Source organism: Ochlerotatus camptorhynchus, unplaced genomic scaffold (assembly GCF_037179485.1).
Source record: "Ochlerotatus camptorhynchus isolate MF236.1 unplaced genomic scaffold, CSIRO-AGI_Acam_v1.1 ptg000114l, whole genome shotgun sequence".
Taxonomy (NCBI): Eukaryota; Metazoa; Arthropoda; class Insecta; order Diptera; family Culicidae; genus Ochlerotatus; species Ochlerotatus camptorhynchus.
Genome location: NW_027040604.1, coordinates 3,195,077 through 3,213,858, shown reverse-complemented (window position 1 = coordinate 3,213,858; position 18,782 = coordinate 3,195,077). Strand labels below are relative to the sequence as shown.

At 42.9% G+C, this 18,782-nt stretch overlaps 1 protein-coding gene across 1 annotated transcript in view; it reads right to left on the bottom strand.

The window, feature by feature from the left end:
* The window catches only part of LOC135699763 (calcitonin gene-related peptide type 1 receptor-like), a 199,363-nt gene that overhangs the window by 83,113 nt on the left and 97,468 nt on the right, over positions 1-18,782 (bottom strand). The window contains exons 3-4 of the mRNA XM_065220083.1: positions 2,750-2,936; positions 2,509-2,599 (exon numbers count right to left, since the gene is read on the bottom strand). Of these exons, the coding sequence (XP_065076155.1) occupies positions 2,509-2,599; positions 2,750-2,936 (278 nt within the window). The remainder of the gene's footprint in view (positions 1-2,508; positions 2,600-2,749; positions 2,937-18,782) is intronic.

Here is an 18,782-nt window from a genome sequence, read left to right as displayed (position 1 = left end):
CAAATCTAAGGCAAAACGGAAGAAGTAATTACTCATGCTACTCAATGTATTAGATGATATTTGTTCAATAAATGATAGCAATAAGTAGGATAAAAACACGGCTGCTTTAATTTAGAATCAAATTAGTTTTTGAATATTTCGAAAGCTTATTTACAATAATCAGTAAATAAAGAAACACAAAACGAATGGATCTGCCTTAAATACCATGTAATACGGAATACATTTCCGAACGCAAAAAAAAATAAAGTGTTGAAAATAAGAAAAATTATCAATCTAAATTTAAGTTTGCAACGCTGGCAACACTGTCGAAACAAATCTGGTTTAATATTATCTGAGCATTTGATTGTATAAAATGAAAGAAGGATTAGATCCTCATCTAACTTACAGGTTTCATCGTTTCTATCAACTTTCAGGATTGTCCAACGTTTCATATTGAAGGGTTGTACAGTAATGGAACTTTTTTAAAACATTAAATCTTTAAAAATCCATAACTCCCAAACGAAAAAAAGTTGTTTTTGGTGGTTAGATGATTCTTATTTAAAAATGTCTGCCGAAATTCAGCACCAAAATGCTATCAAAATAAGAAAAAAGTGGGGACATTTTGAAATATTTGCATTTTAAGTTTTAAATTGCAAAAATCGACAAGTTGACAACACTGCATAAAAATTCTGAGTACGCCATTTAATTTTACGTTAAAAATCCTTTAAAATAAGTGCCCAATCCTGTCTGTAGCATAGTCCAGAGCTATGTTCAAAAGAAAAATGGTGTTTCTTGAAGATCGGAAAAAAGTGGGGGCAGTCTCCAGAACCGGGGGGTAAGTCGTTGAATTTTTGATTGTTGGCCTAAAATAAGTCATTCCACCAAGTTTGGTTCAAATCGGAGAGGGTCGATGCAACTGACTCGGTCACTTGAGATGGAATGACCCATATATAAATTGAAATTGTTCGCAAACTAATATAAAATATGGAATGACATGGTTTCCAAATCGCAGAGTTTTCGTTTTGTAAGCAGCAGAAACAGAAAAGCAGCAACGCCTCAAGCGATAGATGTACCGCTGGCCGTCTTCGGCCTGCTTCTTTTTCAGCTCGAAAACATAAATACACCGGAACTGCTGCTGGTTTCCGAATCTTCAGCATTCAGCTGCTCCGAAATATCAAAGGTAACCAAAATCGTAAACGCACCATTTAGGTTAGTAAGTCGAGTATTAGTACAAGACACTGAAGAAGCACATTGTAGACGAAATACGCGTATCTGTCAAGGAAAAGCAAATAAAGTAGTGGAATTAAATGGAAAATCCTTCTCTCTCTCATTATACAGGTATTCCGCTAAGACGCCCACATTCATCAGGTAAACGCACCATTACACTTCGCAACCCGTAAATTTTACTCTTGAACCACGCACTAGAAAACAGAAATCTCATGACGGAACCGAAAATAGCGAAAACCCCGAATCACAGCTCACACGACCGGAATTCCGTTAAAAATACTCATGGAAATAGCCTTCAATTTTTATACTCACACACTTTCTAGATACATCTTATCAAGCGTCTTCAACCAAAAATCCTAAAAAACACGACGAAAAACCATAGACGAAAAAATGACAACTGACAAATTTTCGCGTCCGTTTAGAGGCAGAGCACACTTCGATCTCATATTCAGCGGCATTTTGAGATATTGAATTAAATCTAGATAGAGCAGGAATTAGGGCGTAACAGCTTTTGTAAACAATGACTTCTATCGCTGATTTCTAGGAATTCAAGACACGTACACGCAGACCAACATAACCATCGGATAGGGGAAGTCTTTCCCTACCCGATGAGGATGTTGGTTTGCGTGGGCGAGCCTTAAATTTCTAGGAATCATCAAGAGAAGTCATTGTCTACAAAAGCTGTTAGGCCCTAATTCCAGCTCTATATAGACCTACATTGACCATTGCTTTGACTATCCTACCCGGGCATTTTGTTCGTAGAACTGTCCCACTCACTTTTCTAGTAATTTTCCTACTAAATAAATGTCTTAAGAAAATTACATTATTTTTCAAATAGCTACTGCTAATTACAAGGAATTGTATTCGATAAAGTGTACCGCTTTCAAATAAAACATGGGTATGTATGAAAGTATTTCATAGCAAAATTATTGAAAATTTCCAATACCATAATACCATCACCTGCTTTCAGTTTACCGGAAGACGATGATCAAGTAAATATAGAACATCACCCGGGAATAATTAAGTTGCTTTGCTCGTAGCCTTGTATTAGCGCCTGGAAAGATGTTATATTACACATCTTGGAAAAAAAAACAATTTCCTAGCAAACAAAATATCTCATACTAATCCGGTGTAACAACAAGGAAGAATGTTTAAACTGGAGAAATTCCACAGAACAATTAAACACATCTTCCGGCACCGGAACCAACAATATGAATAAGCTTCAAACGTCACTGATAGTCCAACGTTGCACAGGCCAGCTTCATTTGGCATCCGTTTCAGCCCACGGTGGCATGGACTTACCTTCATATCCTCCAGGTCAACGCAGTTGGTGTAGTTGGACCACTCCCGGTTCGAATCCGGATGGATAAACCACGATCCATTGGGATGGCAGCTGTTGTTGGCGCACGAGAACGGGTATGAAGGGGAAAAATCAGCAATCGAATGTCAGATGCATTTTAAACACTTATGTCGACGAGTAATTTCACTATCGCCGTTGTGATAAGGCTTGTTAATGTGTAAATTTTCAATTGGTTTTACTTACATCCGGTAGGCCAAGCGGTTGGCATCGAACCCGCGGACAAAGTTGGGACAATAGTTTTGGGCGACCGTACCGGCTGGTTGGGAATCCCAACAGGTCCACCCATCGAAGCGACGGGGGCAGAACAGTTGCGTCTGTTGCTCTTGTAGCTGATGTTGGGCATTCGGACTGATGCTTTTCAGTTCTGCGGCTGCAAAAATAGATAAATAAGCAGGGAAAAAATTCTGTTGAATGCAAATGAGATCAGGGACACTACACTTCAGTCGGTTCGGTTTGGTGCTGTTGTTGGCAGTCGTCGTCCACGTTGGTTAATGATGTTCCGACAAACATATGTGTTGATTGGGATTCAATGGAATCTCGTGGGTACATTGTCATCTAGGTATCCATTCATGATGAGCAATATGATCTAGTATACAATGTCATCAGGGCAATACTATTTCTAGATAGAGCTGGAATTATGGCCTAACAGCTTCTCTCGATGATTTCTAGCAATTCAAGGCTCGCCCAAGCAAACCAACATCCTCATCGGGTAGGGAAAGACTTCCCCTATCCGATGGCTAGGTTGGTCTGCGTGGACGTGCCTTGAATTCCTAGAAATCATCGATAGAAGTCATTGTTTACAAAAGCTGTTACGCCCTAATTCCAGCTCTATCTAGATTTACATTATTTGACAAATCTCAGATAATCATGACAGCAGTTGGTCATTTTTCAAACAACAGTAGGTCTCTTGATGTTATTGGTTCACGCAAGGGCTACTTCGATCCCATGCATTTCAACATTGCATTTGGTGCATCTGTGCTATTTTCAGAGTTGAACATTGAAAAATATTGCTTACCTTTCGTTACATGATTTCAATTAAATGATATATGTACATAGTATATACTTATTCAATGGTTACGGTTGTCACACTAATTCCCACCGAAACAAGTTTCAATTCTAAGAGTTAAATTAAAATAAACTTAGCATTTGCACTGTTAATTCATTTCCCGCTGCATGTCAGTTGACACAGCGGTTGTCTGACTTTCTGAAACTCTGTTTTACCACGCCATTTACGATTTATCTATATGTTCTAGAGATGAGCAGAGTTGTCTGTGCAGTAAATTGAATTTCCTCTCGACGCTCGTAACTTTGAAAAACGCTCGAAGAATTCCTAATTTCCACCAACGAGTCAATCTTGATTAAGTACCGTACCTACCTAGATGCTCGAATTCAATCAGCACAACTATAGTCGCGCTTCGGGAAAATAAAAGGACCAACCTTTCACTCTCGACATGCAGTTCCATCCACAGCGTGAAATGGAAAGAAAATAACATTCCTTCAACGATATGTGAACTCCCATACGTGTAAGTACCTACACAGATGTAGACATACCTACTCTAGCAAACTTACAATTGAATCAAAACTGAACCTTCCCCGTCCCTCGTCGGAAAAGTCAAAGTCAAACAGAACAGTTCCATTTCCACCCCCCTCCATCCTCTGGGAGCCAAGGAAAACTTATCCGTTTCAACTTGTTCTGATTAAATCAGCAAGAAGCGTTCACTCCCAGTAGGACACGGATGCTGCGCTGCAGAGCTGATCGTCTTCTATCCTGACCTGTCTTAATATGCTCAAGCATGATGCAAGGCAAACTCAGAAATATTCCTCTTTTTTTCAAGCCGTACGATAGATGAGACGCAATGTTAGTGTCAGTCTGCGTCATTCAAGAACAGATGAGGTGTTTGAAAGTTTCAGTCATAAAACTTGGAAACCACGAAACGACCTCTTGGTTGACCGACTGGCCTTCAACTGGAAAGAAACCGCAGACGTACACGTCCCATTTCACCCCCAGTTTTCCCGAAGGAGTAGCAGAATGCTTGACTGGTTGAGAGTTAACAACTGCAAAAATTAGTTTTCCATAGTTGAAATGCCATGCAGCAGCATGTATCGAGGGAGGGGGATGATTCTGGCTCTAATATGATCAACGATATGACATACATTCGTGTGTTGTTGCCATGAAGCACGGTGAACATCCCCGAAAGAAAGAAAGAGTACCTAAATCGTTATGAACTTCTGTGAACAACGATCCAGTTTAGCTAGAAAACGTTATTACCGATAAAGACATAGTTTTACCTAAACGCTTTTGTTAAACCATGCGATTCTTCGTGGAACCATGAAAGTCAAAAGGAGAAGACGATAAGTAGTCGTTCAGGAAAATGGCTAGGGGACCATGCATAAATTACGGTGCATTTTAGGGAAGGAGGGAGAGACCCAAATTGTGACCGACCACGCATTGCGTCGAGTTTAGAAAAATACGGGGGACAAAAATAGGTTACGTCATTTAAGTATGCTCCTCTGCTGCACTTTATCTATTATTTTTCGCTCTTGTAGCATCATCTGTAGTGGGTACAAAACTTGCGAAACTTTGACGTACAAGAAACTTCTGCACTTTGAACCTAATTAGAAACCAAGTTGTATGCTACAAAGAAAATCCGGCAGAATCGTTAGTTCAACAAACGAACTAATGGACGAATTGATTTAATGGCAACGACTTTGCTAAGCTGTCTTGCCCCTTGGTTGCAAGAAAAGAGAAGTGAACAGTGAGATAGGGGAAAAGTTGGCTTCGGCAATACCTTAACCTATTATCGTCAGGGGGTAAACAACGTCCTAGAGAGCTCAATTTTGGCATGTGGATACATTGTGTTTCAGAGCAACTATTCTCCAAATTAGAGTGCTCTAGGACTTTGTTTACCCCCTGACGATAATAGGTTAAGGTATTGCCGAAGCCAACTTTTCCCCTATTATATGTAGCAACTCCTGTTTAAGCGCTGTTATATCATCAGGCATGGTGAGCAGCAAATCTCAATGATCAATTTCCATTTTTTTCGCGGAATTTTGGAAATTTTCCCGATTATGCGATGTACATTTAAATCAATCATAAAACCGAACACGATTGACCTTAATGGATCACTATGGACAGTGATCCATTAAGGTCAATCGTGTTCGGTTTTATGATTGTTTTAAATGTACATCGCATAGTCGGGAAAATTTCCAAAATTCCGCAAAAAAATGGGAAATTGCTGAGATTTGCTGCTCACCATGCCTGACGATATAAAGCCGCTTATACAGCAGTTGCTACATATAATAGCTCACTGTTCACTTCTCTTTTCTAGCAACCAAGGGGAAAGACAGCTTAGCAAATTCGTTGCCATTAAATCAATTCCTCCATTTAGGGTCATTAATAAGACAGCAGAATTTTTCCTGGATCTTGAATTTGTTTCTGTGGCCGGAGTTTTCAATAATTTTTGAATTATTGTTTTAAAAATGGTTTTGATACACCCTTTTATTGTCAACAGGACTTAACTGTCAAAAATTGATAATAACACAAAAAGTTCAGATACACTCATAGTGAAACGTCATTTGCGAAAAAAAAACAAAGCAATCATTTTCAATCAGCAGATACGTCAAGTTGTTTCTAAGTCGATACAAAATGTATTTTTACAGGATTCCAAGGGGTTAGTCACTCAGCACAGTGTGCCCAGTGTGTATTTTACACAGTGCCACCTGGGTACTTTCATTGGCACCCATGGTTAGAAATTTTAATGATATTTAAAGTTACTGGCAACACTGTACAATATCTACGCCTGCTCTGTGCATTTGTCAACATGTTAATCATTGCTGTTGACCCAATCCAATTTTTGGATTCATAACTTCAACCGTGCATTTCCGGCGAAGTTCTGCCATGGATTCCTCATATTTTCAAAACATTAGCTTAAAACCGGTCAAAAGTCAACGCGGTATGCTTGCGGGATTACAGTTGCCAAGTACAACTGCAAGCTGGGAGTAGTACTGGGGTTCTTCCGGATGGTGCTGGAGCCGTTACCGGAAGACTTCGAGATCGGAGAACCTCCACTCAAGACGATCAAGGAGCGGAAGGCTTTGGTGTATCAGAACAGTTTGATCGAAGTTGGGAAGGGGGTGGCATCGTTCCGGAAGCTGATTGAAAATATGACCATGAAGGGACTGCTACGTGCTACTGGTCATAATGCCGATTTGAAATGTGATTAATGAGTTGGTGAGTGGGAGAGCGAGACCCTGAAAGAGGAAGTGAAGGTAACGTTGAAGACGTTGGTAGGTCGATTTGGGGCGCGGAGATTCGTGACGGAGCTGAAATCACAGCCGAAGGAGGTTCAGTAGAATTGTAAGATGTTGATTGGTCAGCTGTTGAGCTTGAATGTGAGCTCCTGAAATCGACACCGGTGAGTTGGTTGAAGGATAGGTTTAGCTCTCGGACACGACCCTGGTAACCCAGCGCTTGAAATAGAATAATTATAGGCTTGGCGGAGAAGAAGTCCCGGTGAAGTGTAAAATGACCGATGTTTTCCATGGTGCCCAGCGATTGGAGCAGTTCGGTAAGCAGTTCAACATCGCGATGTTTGCAATAATCCTCGTAGAACTGATCCGAACGCAGTTTTTCGCTTCTATGAGGTACACATTGATTATAGAATCCGAGCCGCACAGAAGGTCGCAAGGGGATCGGTGTCCATACAAAGGCCACCATCTGGCGGTAGTAGTTTTATCAGTGGTAGTTTACCATGTTTGATTCCGAAACGCTGCACCACTTCGTTGATCAGCCAATGGACATTCAGTTCTATGATTCATTCCTCATCGTAACTGACATCGATGATCACTCGGACCATGTTCGGAGGTAGAATCTTCACCGGTGTTTGCTTTCCTACCATCGACAGCGCCCCAGCTTTTACAGGTGTTCTCTGGCCGGCACTGCTTTTCGCCAGAGACATCATTCTTCTCTCCATTTGTTCGATCGTTGGACCGTGTGTACATATTAAACCAAACCTCCACCAGGGAAGTCTGATTCCGGTTGAAACTCACACTAGACTGAGTCGTTGGCTTTCAGGAGAAACTCATCCCGGAAGCGTTCATCAGAACCTGAAGAGCATCTGGACCAGTTTCCTCTGATGATGCAACTTACTTCTGTAACCTGTAGTTCAACCGAGTCCTCACCATACTCAAATCCAGTAGAAGTTATTGTCCTGTCGGAAATTGAAAGTGCCTTTCCCGGAGAACGTTCTCGCTCGAAGTTTCGATTCGGTGGCCGAGGCCGTTGCTTATTAGGTTCAGTGTAGTCCTTTTCCGAGAGGATTTAGAGCAACTAAACGAGTCGTGATGGCGAAGATCAGAGATACAACGATGCCCGGTGAAATGTGCTAAGAGAAGCTGAAAGTCATCGTGAAAGGACTTTTCGCGAAGCACGACCCAACGACCTAGTCACCTACACCGTACGGAGAAGAAGAGGGAGATAACGTCGAAGTCACCAACGAGGAACTCGCAGCAGTGGCGAGAGGATTGAAGGTGACGAAAGCTCCCTGTCCGGATGGAATCCCCAACGTAGCGTTGAAAGCGGCGATCCAGTCATCCCCGGTCATGTTCAGGATGGTGCTGCAGAAATGCCTGGACGAGGCTCACTTCCCTGACAGGTGGAAGATACATGGACACATAGGAAAACCACCGGGGCCAGCATCGTACAGGCCTATATGCCTGGGGCATGAAGTAGTTCGCCTCCTCGTGGTGTGCCCTGCAAACGTTAATTATCGAACCCAAGGGAGAGATATTGCGGCTAAACGAACTACAGCAGAGTAAGGACACTGGAGCCCCATCCAGGTCATCCCAGGAGGTCGATAAGCCCTGCCCAAACCCTCGTTGTGCAAAGGCAGGAGTGACACAGAGTTCTTAGAGTGTATACGACTCTGACCAAGTCGCAGCACACGCAGCTGGTAAGCGGTCACATCTGTCCTGTCCTGCCGTGGACAATTGGCTGGCTATCACGTCTCCTCTAGAACTCCGGCGAACAATTAACAGTGAACTATAAGAGGAAGGCCCTGCACAGCTGCTCACTGTGCAGTAACGAGTGTCACGTCTGTGACACACCACTAGTGTGATGCGCCATAGCGCAATCGGCCCACTCCCATGATGTAATGCTTTCGGACGGTTCCAGGGAAGGCAAGGGCCAAGAGCACAGGGTAAGGTTTAGTGGGTCGGGAGCGCTACTTCTCCCATCCCCACACCCTGTGTTATCTTCTCAGGTGTCTGGGAGCAGATTCCCCCCTGTATAGAAAAAGGCCTATATGCCTGCTGGATTCACTCGGAAAACTCTTGGAGAGGATCATCCTAAACAGGCTGACGAAATCAACGGAGAGTGAGCACGGATTGTCGGAGAGGCAATTCGGATTCCGGAAAGGGAGATCGACGGTGGAAGCAATTCGGACAGTGGTCGAGAGAGCTGAGAAGGCGTCCAAACAGAAGCGGAGAGAGATCGATATTGCGCCGTGATAACGATCGACGTCAGGAATGCGTTCAACAGCGCCAGCTGGGAGGCCATCGCCGAAGCGCTGCATAGAATGAGAGTCCCTGATTACCTGTGCAGGATCCTGAGGAGTTATTTCCAGAACCGGATTCTGGTACGAGGCAGATATCGGCCAGAGATCGATTAGGATCACAGCGGGAGTTCCACAAGGCTCCATCCTTGGTCCAACGCTCTGCAACGGGATGTAAAACAGCGTGCTAACGCTGAAACTGCCCAAAGGAGCTGAGATCGTTGGCTTTGTGGACGACGTCGTCTTGACGGTAACAGGTGAGACGGTGGAAGTGTTGGCTACCGAGGCGATCGACATGATTGGCAACTGGATGCAAGGAGCGAAGCTGTAGATAGGCCACCACAAAACGGAAGTGCTACTGGTCAGTAACTGTAAAGCGGTACAGCGGGCAGAAATCACCGTCGGGGAGCACGCCATAGCCTCGAAGCGTATGTTGAAATACCTAGGAGTGAAGATCGATGACCGGCTAAACTTCAACTTCAGCCACGTCGAATATGCCTGTGAGAAGGTTTCGAAGGCCATCAACGTGATAGCTAGAATCATGCCGAACAACGCTGGTCCCAGCAGTAGCAAGAGGCGTCTTCTGGCCAGCGTGTCATCATCGATACTGAGATATGGAGGTCCAGCCTGGATTCCAGCGCTGGAAACGAAGCAGAACCAAAAGAAACTGAGCAGTACGTTCCGGCTCATGGCCATGCGAGTCGTGAGTACGTACAGAACCATCTCGTCGGAAGCAGTATGCGTTATCGCCGGTATGATCCCAATCGGCATCACCCTGGCGGAGGACAGCGAGTGCTACAGGCGGAGAGAAGCCGGAAGAGTACGGAAAGTTGTGAGAGTGGAGTCATTGGCTAAGTGGCAACAGGACTGGAACACGACGGAGAACGGTAGATGAACACATAGACTAATACCGATTCTTTCGACCTGGGTGAACAGAAAACACGGAGAAGTCAATTTCCACCTAGCGCAGTTCCTGTCTGGCCACGGCTGCTTCAGGAAATACCTGCATCGGTTCGGACACGCAGCGTCACCCCTCTGTCCGGAGTGTGGCAACGTCGATGAAACGCCGAAGCATGTGGTCTTCGACTGCCCGTCCTTAACGTGGAGAATGTCGTCGATGAAATGTGTCGAGAGGAGGGCAATTGGAATGCCGTCAGCAGGACAGTCATGCAGATTATGTAGGAGCTGCAGCGTGAATGGAGAAAAGAGCAGTGATCAAGCAACGCCAGCTAGCGCTGATAGTAGGACAAGTGCATGAGCACAGCCACCGTCCGAAGTAGTCGCTTCACAGTGGTCCCGGGGGATCCAGGCAGAGAGTAAGGAATGGGTTTTAGTGGAGCTGCACTAGGCAACTAGTGGATACCACACCGTGCCAACTTCACTACGGGCCAGGCTTCTTGAAGCTTTCCTAAACCTTACTATAAAAAAAAAAAACACACACACACGCTCCCAGAAATTGTAAGTAGATTTTGGTAAAACTTAACTAATGAAAGAGTATGTGACCGTGTTTGAACTTGCTGATCAGTGTCTCCTATTTGTCCGGAGCTGACCTTGACAGCTCCGTCTTTCAAGCTCGAGCTAGTCGCCGCAAAAGAGACTGGTCAATAGCCCACCCCGTCTCAGACCCGTGCCTTTAGACCAGGGACCTGGGGCATTGTAGTAATAGAGTGAGAGCACTCAGAGGCTAACAAATATTGACAAAAAACAAATCATTAACTGATTACTAATCAACATAAATCGTAGATCTGTGACACGATAGTAGGTTGACCTGTCCAAACCTATCAATGCGTCATATTTTCACTTTCAAAGACACATGACACAACGATATATTTCGCCACTGTCAATCTTCTTTCGATTCCGGCTGAGGGAGTAGTGATTAATACAATTAGTTTGACTCTACAATCATCCCGTAGTAGACATGACTATCGATCGGAATTTGTTTTGGACTGTACTGTTTAACTTGTTTCGATTATCTGGCCACCTACCGTTCATTTGTGATACTCACAGGAAAATATTTCTACCATCCAAGTGGCTTCTGCTTTGGACAATCACCTTACTAACCTTAGCTATTTGCATTCCACCTTGCGCCTATTACATTTTTTTAACGGAAGAGTTAAATTTTGTAAAGCTCGACGATACACTAGAAATCACGCAAGCAGCACTCACCTACTACAGCGTAACGTCATGCTACCTTTCAATTTGACTGCAGCTGAAGCAATTTGCAGTCAATCTAAACCAATTCTACTTTTTATACTCCGAACTAATCAACGAAAAAACCAGTTTGGATTATAAACTACTTAGAAAATTTCGACGAAAAATACTTTTGGCCGACACTTGTCTTTACCTGCTGTCAAACGGCCTTATGCTAACATTTGCAGTAGTCAATACACCGTTGGTATGGGCACTATATACGGCGGGCGAAATACTGATGATCATTAGCAATTGTTTGTTCGAAAGTTTTGTCATCTTGGGATCAATGCTGTACAGAAACGTGAACCATCGAGTCGCCCATGCCGTTGGGTTGCTGAGTGATTTTGATAAAAACGTAACCTACTGGGATAGACGCAAAGCTAAAAAGTCGCAGGTATGCCGGAATGTGACTCAGGAAGTGAATCATCTCTGCTATCTACACCGACTAACTAGCAAAACTTTAGAACAAATCACGGAGATATTTCAGCTTCCAGTGCTTTTAAAAATGCTGTTCGATTTTTTGATTGTCATCATTGTGGTTAGTTTATATAAGCTCATCAATTTGGAAAATTAAATAACCAAAAACATTCTTTGTAGATCTTCTACACCTTCACGTCTTTCGTACTTGACCTGCGGAATGGCCACGATATCAACTACGGCGCAAACATTGGTTCAGTGATTTTCGTGTCCAGTGTGACATACCGGTTCTACTACACAGCTTCTTTCTGTGAACAATTGAACAGGAGGGTAAGCTTTCATCCCAATTATCATCACAAAAATAAGGTTCTTTTTTTCTAGGCCGAGCGAACGGGCGTTTTACTAAACGAGTTCCTTGAATCCGAAGTTGATGAAGAAGTTGATCTCAGTGTAAGACACGTTGGATGACAAAAGAAAACGATTTCAGCAAGCACTTCTTGTTTCAGATTGAACTATTTTCGCTAGAATTGTTGCATCATCATTTCAAGATTGAAATTTTTGGATTCTTCACCATTGATATGTCGCTCATCTACAATGTATGACACTAGCTGATTAGCTTATTGACTGATGCTACCTGACGTTTATCAACATCTATTTTGCAGGCAGTTGCCACTATGGCGGGATACCTCATCATATTGGTGCAAGTGGAGTTAACGGAATAGGCTGTTTCTATGCACCACCAACGTAGAGTGCGCTAGGCGATTATGAGAGGAAACGTCAACCAAACCGTTTGTTAACATCAAAATTACAATTTTTACATCTCAAATTAACGTATATTGTTATGCGTATCTTGCATATTTCCATCGGTAGGGGTCTTATTTTATTATTTTTCACATATTTGAACGGTTTTACAGCTCAAATAGCACCACATTAAAAATCCGGAAAATCATAACCGCTGGGGTCGTTTTATAAATTTTCACTTTTCTTAACAAAAATATGTGGAAGCACCAGCCGGATCACTCCAAAATCGATACAGAATACAAAATATTCCATGTGCATGATGATTACAAGCACCTGCGATGGATAAATTAATCAGAAAAGGTAAAAACATTTTCCTCGAAAACTTAAGCCCTCATCACTCTTTTGGTGGTTCCCTTATTCACCACCAGAGGCTGAAACGATCGCTTAATTTCTAATGGTTATTTATGAACCAGGGCGGATATTGAATAAATGCTAAAAATTAGAAAATCAGTTCTTTTATTATTCATAATTAGGTTCCAAACATGTTCACCCAACTTTCGGAGCTATACTTACGCCACAGACAAACAGACATAGCACTCGAAAGATGTTCATCGAACAACCATTTTACGGTCAATTTAAAAGTATCCTTGTTGGTAGTACCGGCACCTGTGACACGCATAGTCAATTACCTTGCGTTTGACATTTACACACTACCGCCATCTGTTCAGCGTATTACCCACCACAGTGTACTCAACAGATGGTGGTGATGTTTTAGCGACGATGTTTTACAGTGAGAGATATTTAATGTGTTATGTCTGTTTGTCTGTGCATAGGCTGTGTGCCATTTGGTGAATTTTCACTTAAATTTGACTGTTCGAAAATAAATTGTGATGTTCGAAAATCCCTCTGTTGTTGATCGTCTGATTTTCGAGAAAGTGTTTGTCAAAATGTACTCCTGGTCTGTCAGAAATAAGTCTGGTACAATAGCAGGTTTATTTGAAAATTTTCCATGCGTCAAATTTAAGTGTAGATTCACCAAATGGAACACAGCCTTAGTAGTCGTGTGCATTCTGAATCACTTTGTTCTACTCGGCCAGAAAATAGTACCGAAAACTAAGTTCTTTTCACTCATCTCAGCACTAAATATAGTGCAGCAAACCAAAAGTAGGTGGAGCGCGTCAAAGTAGTTTATATTTACAGTCAAATTTCGCTCGTTGGGCTATCTTTAAGTGGGCTACGTTTTAGGTTGGCTCCTATTAGTTGGGCTGTAGCCCACCACGACATTTCTGACATTGCAGATTTATGTTCGAGGGGCTCATGGATGAACAATTTGAATAGTTACTTACCTTACCAATCAGGCTAAGTCCTATTTGTCCTCTGCTGTCCGAAGAAGTCGTCTCCACTCTACTCGATCCATGACCACAGTTCGCCAGCCTCGTAGTCTGCGAAGGGTCCGCAGGTCACCTTCTACTTGGTCGATCCACCTTGCCCGCTGCGCACCTCTTCTTCTTGTTCCTGTTGGGTCGCTTTCTAGAACCATTTTCACTGGGTCGTCGTGCGGCATTCTTACGACGTGCCCAGCCCACCGTAGTCGCCCAATTTTTGCAATGTAGACGATGGATGGTTCTCCCAGCAGCTGGTGCAATTCGTGGTTCATTCACCTCCTCCACGTTCCATCATCCATCTGCACTTCACCGTAGATGGTGTTGCGACCTTCCGTTTGAAAACACAAAGAGCGCGTTGGTCCTCCACGAGCATAGTCCGTGTCTCGTGGCCGTAAAGGACCACCGGTCTAATCAGCGTCTTCTAGACAGTCAACTTCGTGCGGCGGCGAATTTTATTCGACCGGAGCGTCCTCCGGAGTCCAAAGTAGGCACGATTCCCTGCCATAATGCGTCTTTGAATTTCTCTGCTGGTATCATTTTCGGCGGTCACCAGTGAGCCCAAATACACGAACTCATCGACCACCTCGATTTCGTCACCGTCAATCTGAACTCGGGGTGGGAGGCTAACATTGTCTTCCCTAGAACCTCTTCCTTTCATGTATTTTGTCTTTGATGCGTTGATGGCAAGTCCAATCCGTCTAGCTTCAGCCTTCAGTCTGATGTACGTTCCCGCCATCATGTTAAAGTTCCGTGCCATAATGTCAATGTCACACCTTCTAACGCGATGTTGAACAGCAGACACGAAAGTCCATCACCCTGCCGTAACCCCCTTCGAGATTCAAAGGGACATCAGGACATCGATCCATCGTGGCCTTGACCAATCGCGTCAGTTTATCCGGAAGTCCGTACTCGTGAATAATCTGCCATAGCTGATCTCGATCGATTGTGTGGTATGCGGATTTGAAATCGATAAACAATTTGGATAGTTGCTAAACGATTTTGATGATAATAGACAATCGGTGTATCCGCAAGTAATTTTCAGCTTTGACAGCTCAGCCCAACTAATGAAAGCCTTTCACTAAGTGGGCTATGGGTTTAGCCCAACGAGCGAAAGTTGACTGTACTGCAATCCGTTTGGAATTTCTCGCTTTATACCCAAAAGTAAGTTAGGATGTGTTCCATTTGGTGAATTTTCACTTAAATTTGACAGATGGGAATTTTTCAAATAAACCTGCTATTGTACCAGGCTTATATATGACAGACAAGGAATCAATTTTGACAAACACCTTTTCGAAAATCGGAAGATCAACAACGAAGGGATTTTCGAACAATATAATTTATGTTTTGAAGTGTCAAATTTAAGTGAAAATTCACCAAATGGAACACAGCCTTAGTTGAACCAACAATCAATACGAAAATAACGATTTTGAATTGGCTCACTACTTGACTAGCCTATTGGTCCCAAGAAAACGATTAACGTACCCCATTCTAGTCGAAATTCTAGTACTACACAATGTTTGTTTTGATTCTCTATGAAAGTTTGACAGATAAAATGAGGGGTTAGTGGATTTTCCTATGTTTCGAGGGGTGAATCGATAAGCTTGGGACCGAAGAGAGTACCAGAGCTGAGCCAAAAAGTTGAGCACGTTATTTCGAGACCTTCTAGTCTTAGAGTTACCTCTATGGTTGCACCCAACAGCAAGGTTGCAAGGCAGAATTATGAAATAATTAGATGCTATGATCATATTTTGTGTTGGTAAGATACAAGAAGAGGTTGCAAAGAATATGTTTGACACTTTAAACCTAGTTGGAGATGCTTAACGTCAAATATCAGACTGGTTATTTTATAGAATAGAGAAGGAGATGAAAGTATAGAGTTGATAGATCCGTTAGAGTACAGCAGTGTGAAAATTGTATATAGAAAGTAGATAGCGAGCAAAGGTCAATTTTGAGGGATGCACGAATCAGGTTGATCATCTCCTTTACCAAACTCCCCTGTTGGAGTGGAATAGTAAGGGATATCTCCCCCCGCAACCACGGCAAAAGAGATGATCGCCGATTTGCTCACGTACCTTCGATGTGCGGAAACAGTTATATCGATTGTTTCACACTCAAGTCGTCATATGACGTCAGCATCATGTGTTCCATTTGGGAATTTTTCACTTAAATTTGACGCTTCGAAAATCCCTCCGTTGTTGATTGGCTGATTTTCGAGAAAGTATCTGACCAAGTTGATTCCTTGTCTGTCAGAAATAAGTCTGCTGTAATAGCAGTTTTATTTGAAAATTTTCCATCTGTCAAATTTAAGTGAAATTCACCAAATGGAACACAGCCTGATATTGAATCCCTAGGAATCGGGCAAGAGGTTGTCGACCAGCAAGTAGAAGAGATTGCGGTTGGTCAACCACCGGAGAGAGTGTACAAAAACGAGCAGCAGGCACGCCTTAAGGGAAAGCCTGTTCCCAAGTTTTACGCTAAATCAGCTGTTGAAACTGTAAGAGCTACGGACATCTTGAAAAGTTGTGTCGAAAGACGAAGCGTCTGGAAGGAAGAGAATCAGAAAAACTTGTGCGGGCTGTGGAGGAATTGCCAAGGTTTGAAAAAGAACCAAGGGGGAATCAACTCTGCACACTGTGCCGAAACACAGTATGACACTCTGTTCGGCACGTTAAGGCACACGCTGATACGTATGACACGAACAATATTATATAACACGGCAACGCTGTTGATTGGTGAAGTTTTTCTAATCGATTTACCCGTTGCTAAGGTTTGTTTACTCCAAAAAAATATCCGTCAATACTGTTGTTGCTTCCAGGGCTGGCAAATGTCATTTTCAATGAAAAATCTCATGCGATATTTACAGAGATACTTCTGTCACTATCATTAGATGAGAAAACGATGATAGAGATTTTCGTCAAAATCTCATCGAATTTTTTGTCATGACAGAACGTGACAGTGTTGTAATCATCGCAATTACTAGTTCATTTTATGTTATTAAAGTTACTTGTACCGAGGAAATCTTAATAATATATTCTCTCTACCGATTACATACGGTTGTTTGCTTAAATTCATCTAAATCAGTTAGAAATGTTGATGTAAAAACCGCATAAGACTTATTTTCATGAGTACTTGATCATTGAAAAATGACAAGAAAGCTAATGATGGGTAGTTTCGTCTTGTGATAGTGAGAGGGCCTGTTTTCTCATCGTCACATGACGGCCGTGATATTTACCAGCTCTGGTTTCATCTTAGTTAATCCTAGAATTATAAAAGTTTATTTTTAAAATGGAAGAGACATGGGATGAGGTAAGTATTGTCAAATGTTCTGCTCGATTGAAAAACTATTAAATATAATATACAAACTCAACTTTTTGGCGTACTTTTGGAAACAGTTGGAGCTGGAGTACGGCCAAATAAATCTACACATTAAGCATATTAAGAACACAAACATTAAAGTCTGAATAAGACAGAGCTCTACACCGGGGGAACGGGGAGGGCCCCCATCAGGGCAGAGATGTCCCAACAGCCGAAAGGAATTTAAAAAAGTATGCTATTAGGTAGCCCGTGGAGTTCCCGCAGGTTCTGATACTGAGGGCATACGCATAGAATGTGCTCGATTGAGGCTGGGGTTCTACAACCGATGCAAGTCCTGTGGAACGGCGTTCCACCGAAATTGTGCGAGATCTTGCTGTGATCGGTCCTCAAACGCGACGCTATCTTCTGATCCCACTGGTTCAACGGTTCTGTCCACTTCCTCGTCGTCCCTTTGATCCGTATGATGAAGCAGGAGCGGTTTTGGGCCCACTCTGCGTCCCAAGCTTCCCAAGCTTCATGTAACGGTACTTCGTAGGTATATCGAGGGGCAGATGGTCCTGCTCCAGCCAGAAAGTCAGCTTCAAAGTTGCCTGGTATTCCGCAGTGCCCCGGAACCCAGCAGAATACCGTGTCTGGTGGTGTGGACTTCATCGTCTCCTGAACCCAGGGATGAGCTGAGGCCTCGAATTTCAGGGCTTGTTTGACTCTGTGCGAATCCATGAGGACCAGGATCGGTCGGTCCGAGGGCGTTGTAGCAGCGATAAAGATGGCAGCAGCTTCAGCAGACAAGAGAGAACATTCCGGCGGTAAGCTGCAGCTGGTTGGTGTGATGTTTCCGGCAAGACCGATATCGACTCCGGCCGTCGCAAATGAAGTTTAAAGGAGATATTAATATCATAAACTATAATAATTATAATCTACATCTGTTCCTTTACTATGCCCCGAACACAAAAACCCTAGAGGCATCATGGTTTTGGGCAACTTTTACACCATTGCTTAAACTGGAGAACTAACTTATAGAGTCGCCGAAAAAAAATATATTTTTGTCAAGCAACGCCCTAGTCTATTGGCAAACATTATTTATAGAAGATAAATCTTAAACACAGCTTCTAATGTTATTGTTTCTTGTTCAGAAGTATATTTCAATAGCAACAACACCATCATCATCTGCATTATCAACATGATCGATAATAACCTAACCCTTTTTTGAAATTAGGGAGCAAATTTAGGAAAAAATAACATTCGTTTCCGTTTTTCAATGAACCATCCATGAGAGCTTGAAGTTGTAAGCAAACAATTTCAAAAGTCATAGCTGCAGGGTTGCCAAACTCATGAGGTACTGAGACCCACAGCTTGATTGCCACAATGCGGCACGTTCGGCGCAACACTGGGTACAGCTGTCGGCACAGATAAAGTGCTAGGCACAGATTGAGATGTGCAGAGTTGAGTACCCGTTGAAAAGAACCGATGTTGGGGAGGAAACAAATCAAACGTTATACCATAGAGGTAACTCTAAGACAAGTAGGTCCCGAAGAAACGTGCTCAACTTTTTGGCTCACCTCTGGTACTATCTTCGGTCCCAAGCTTGTCGAATCACCCCTCGAAACATAGGAAAAA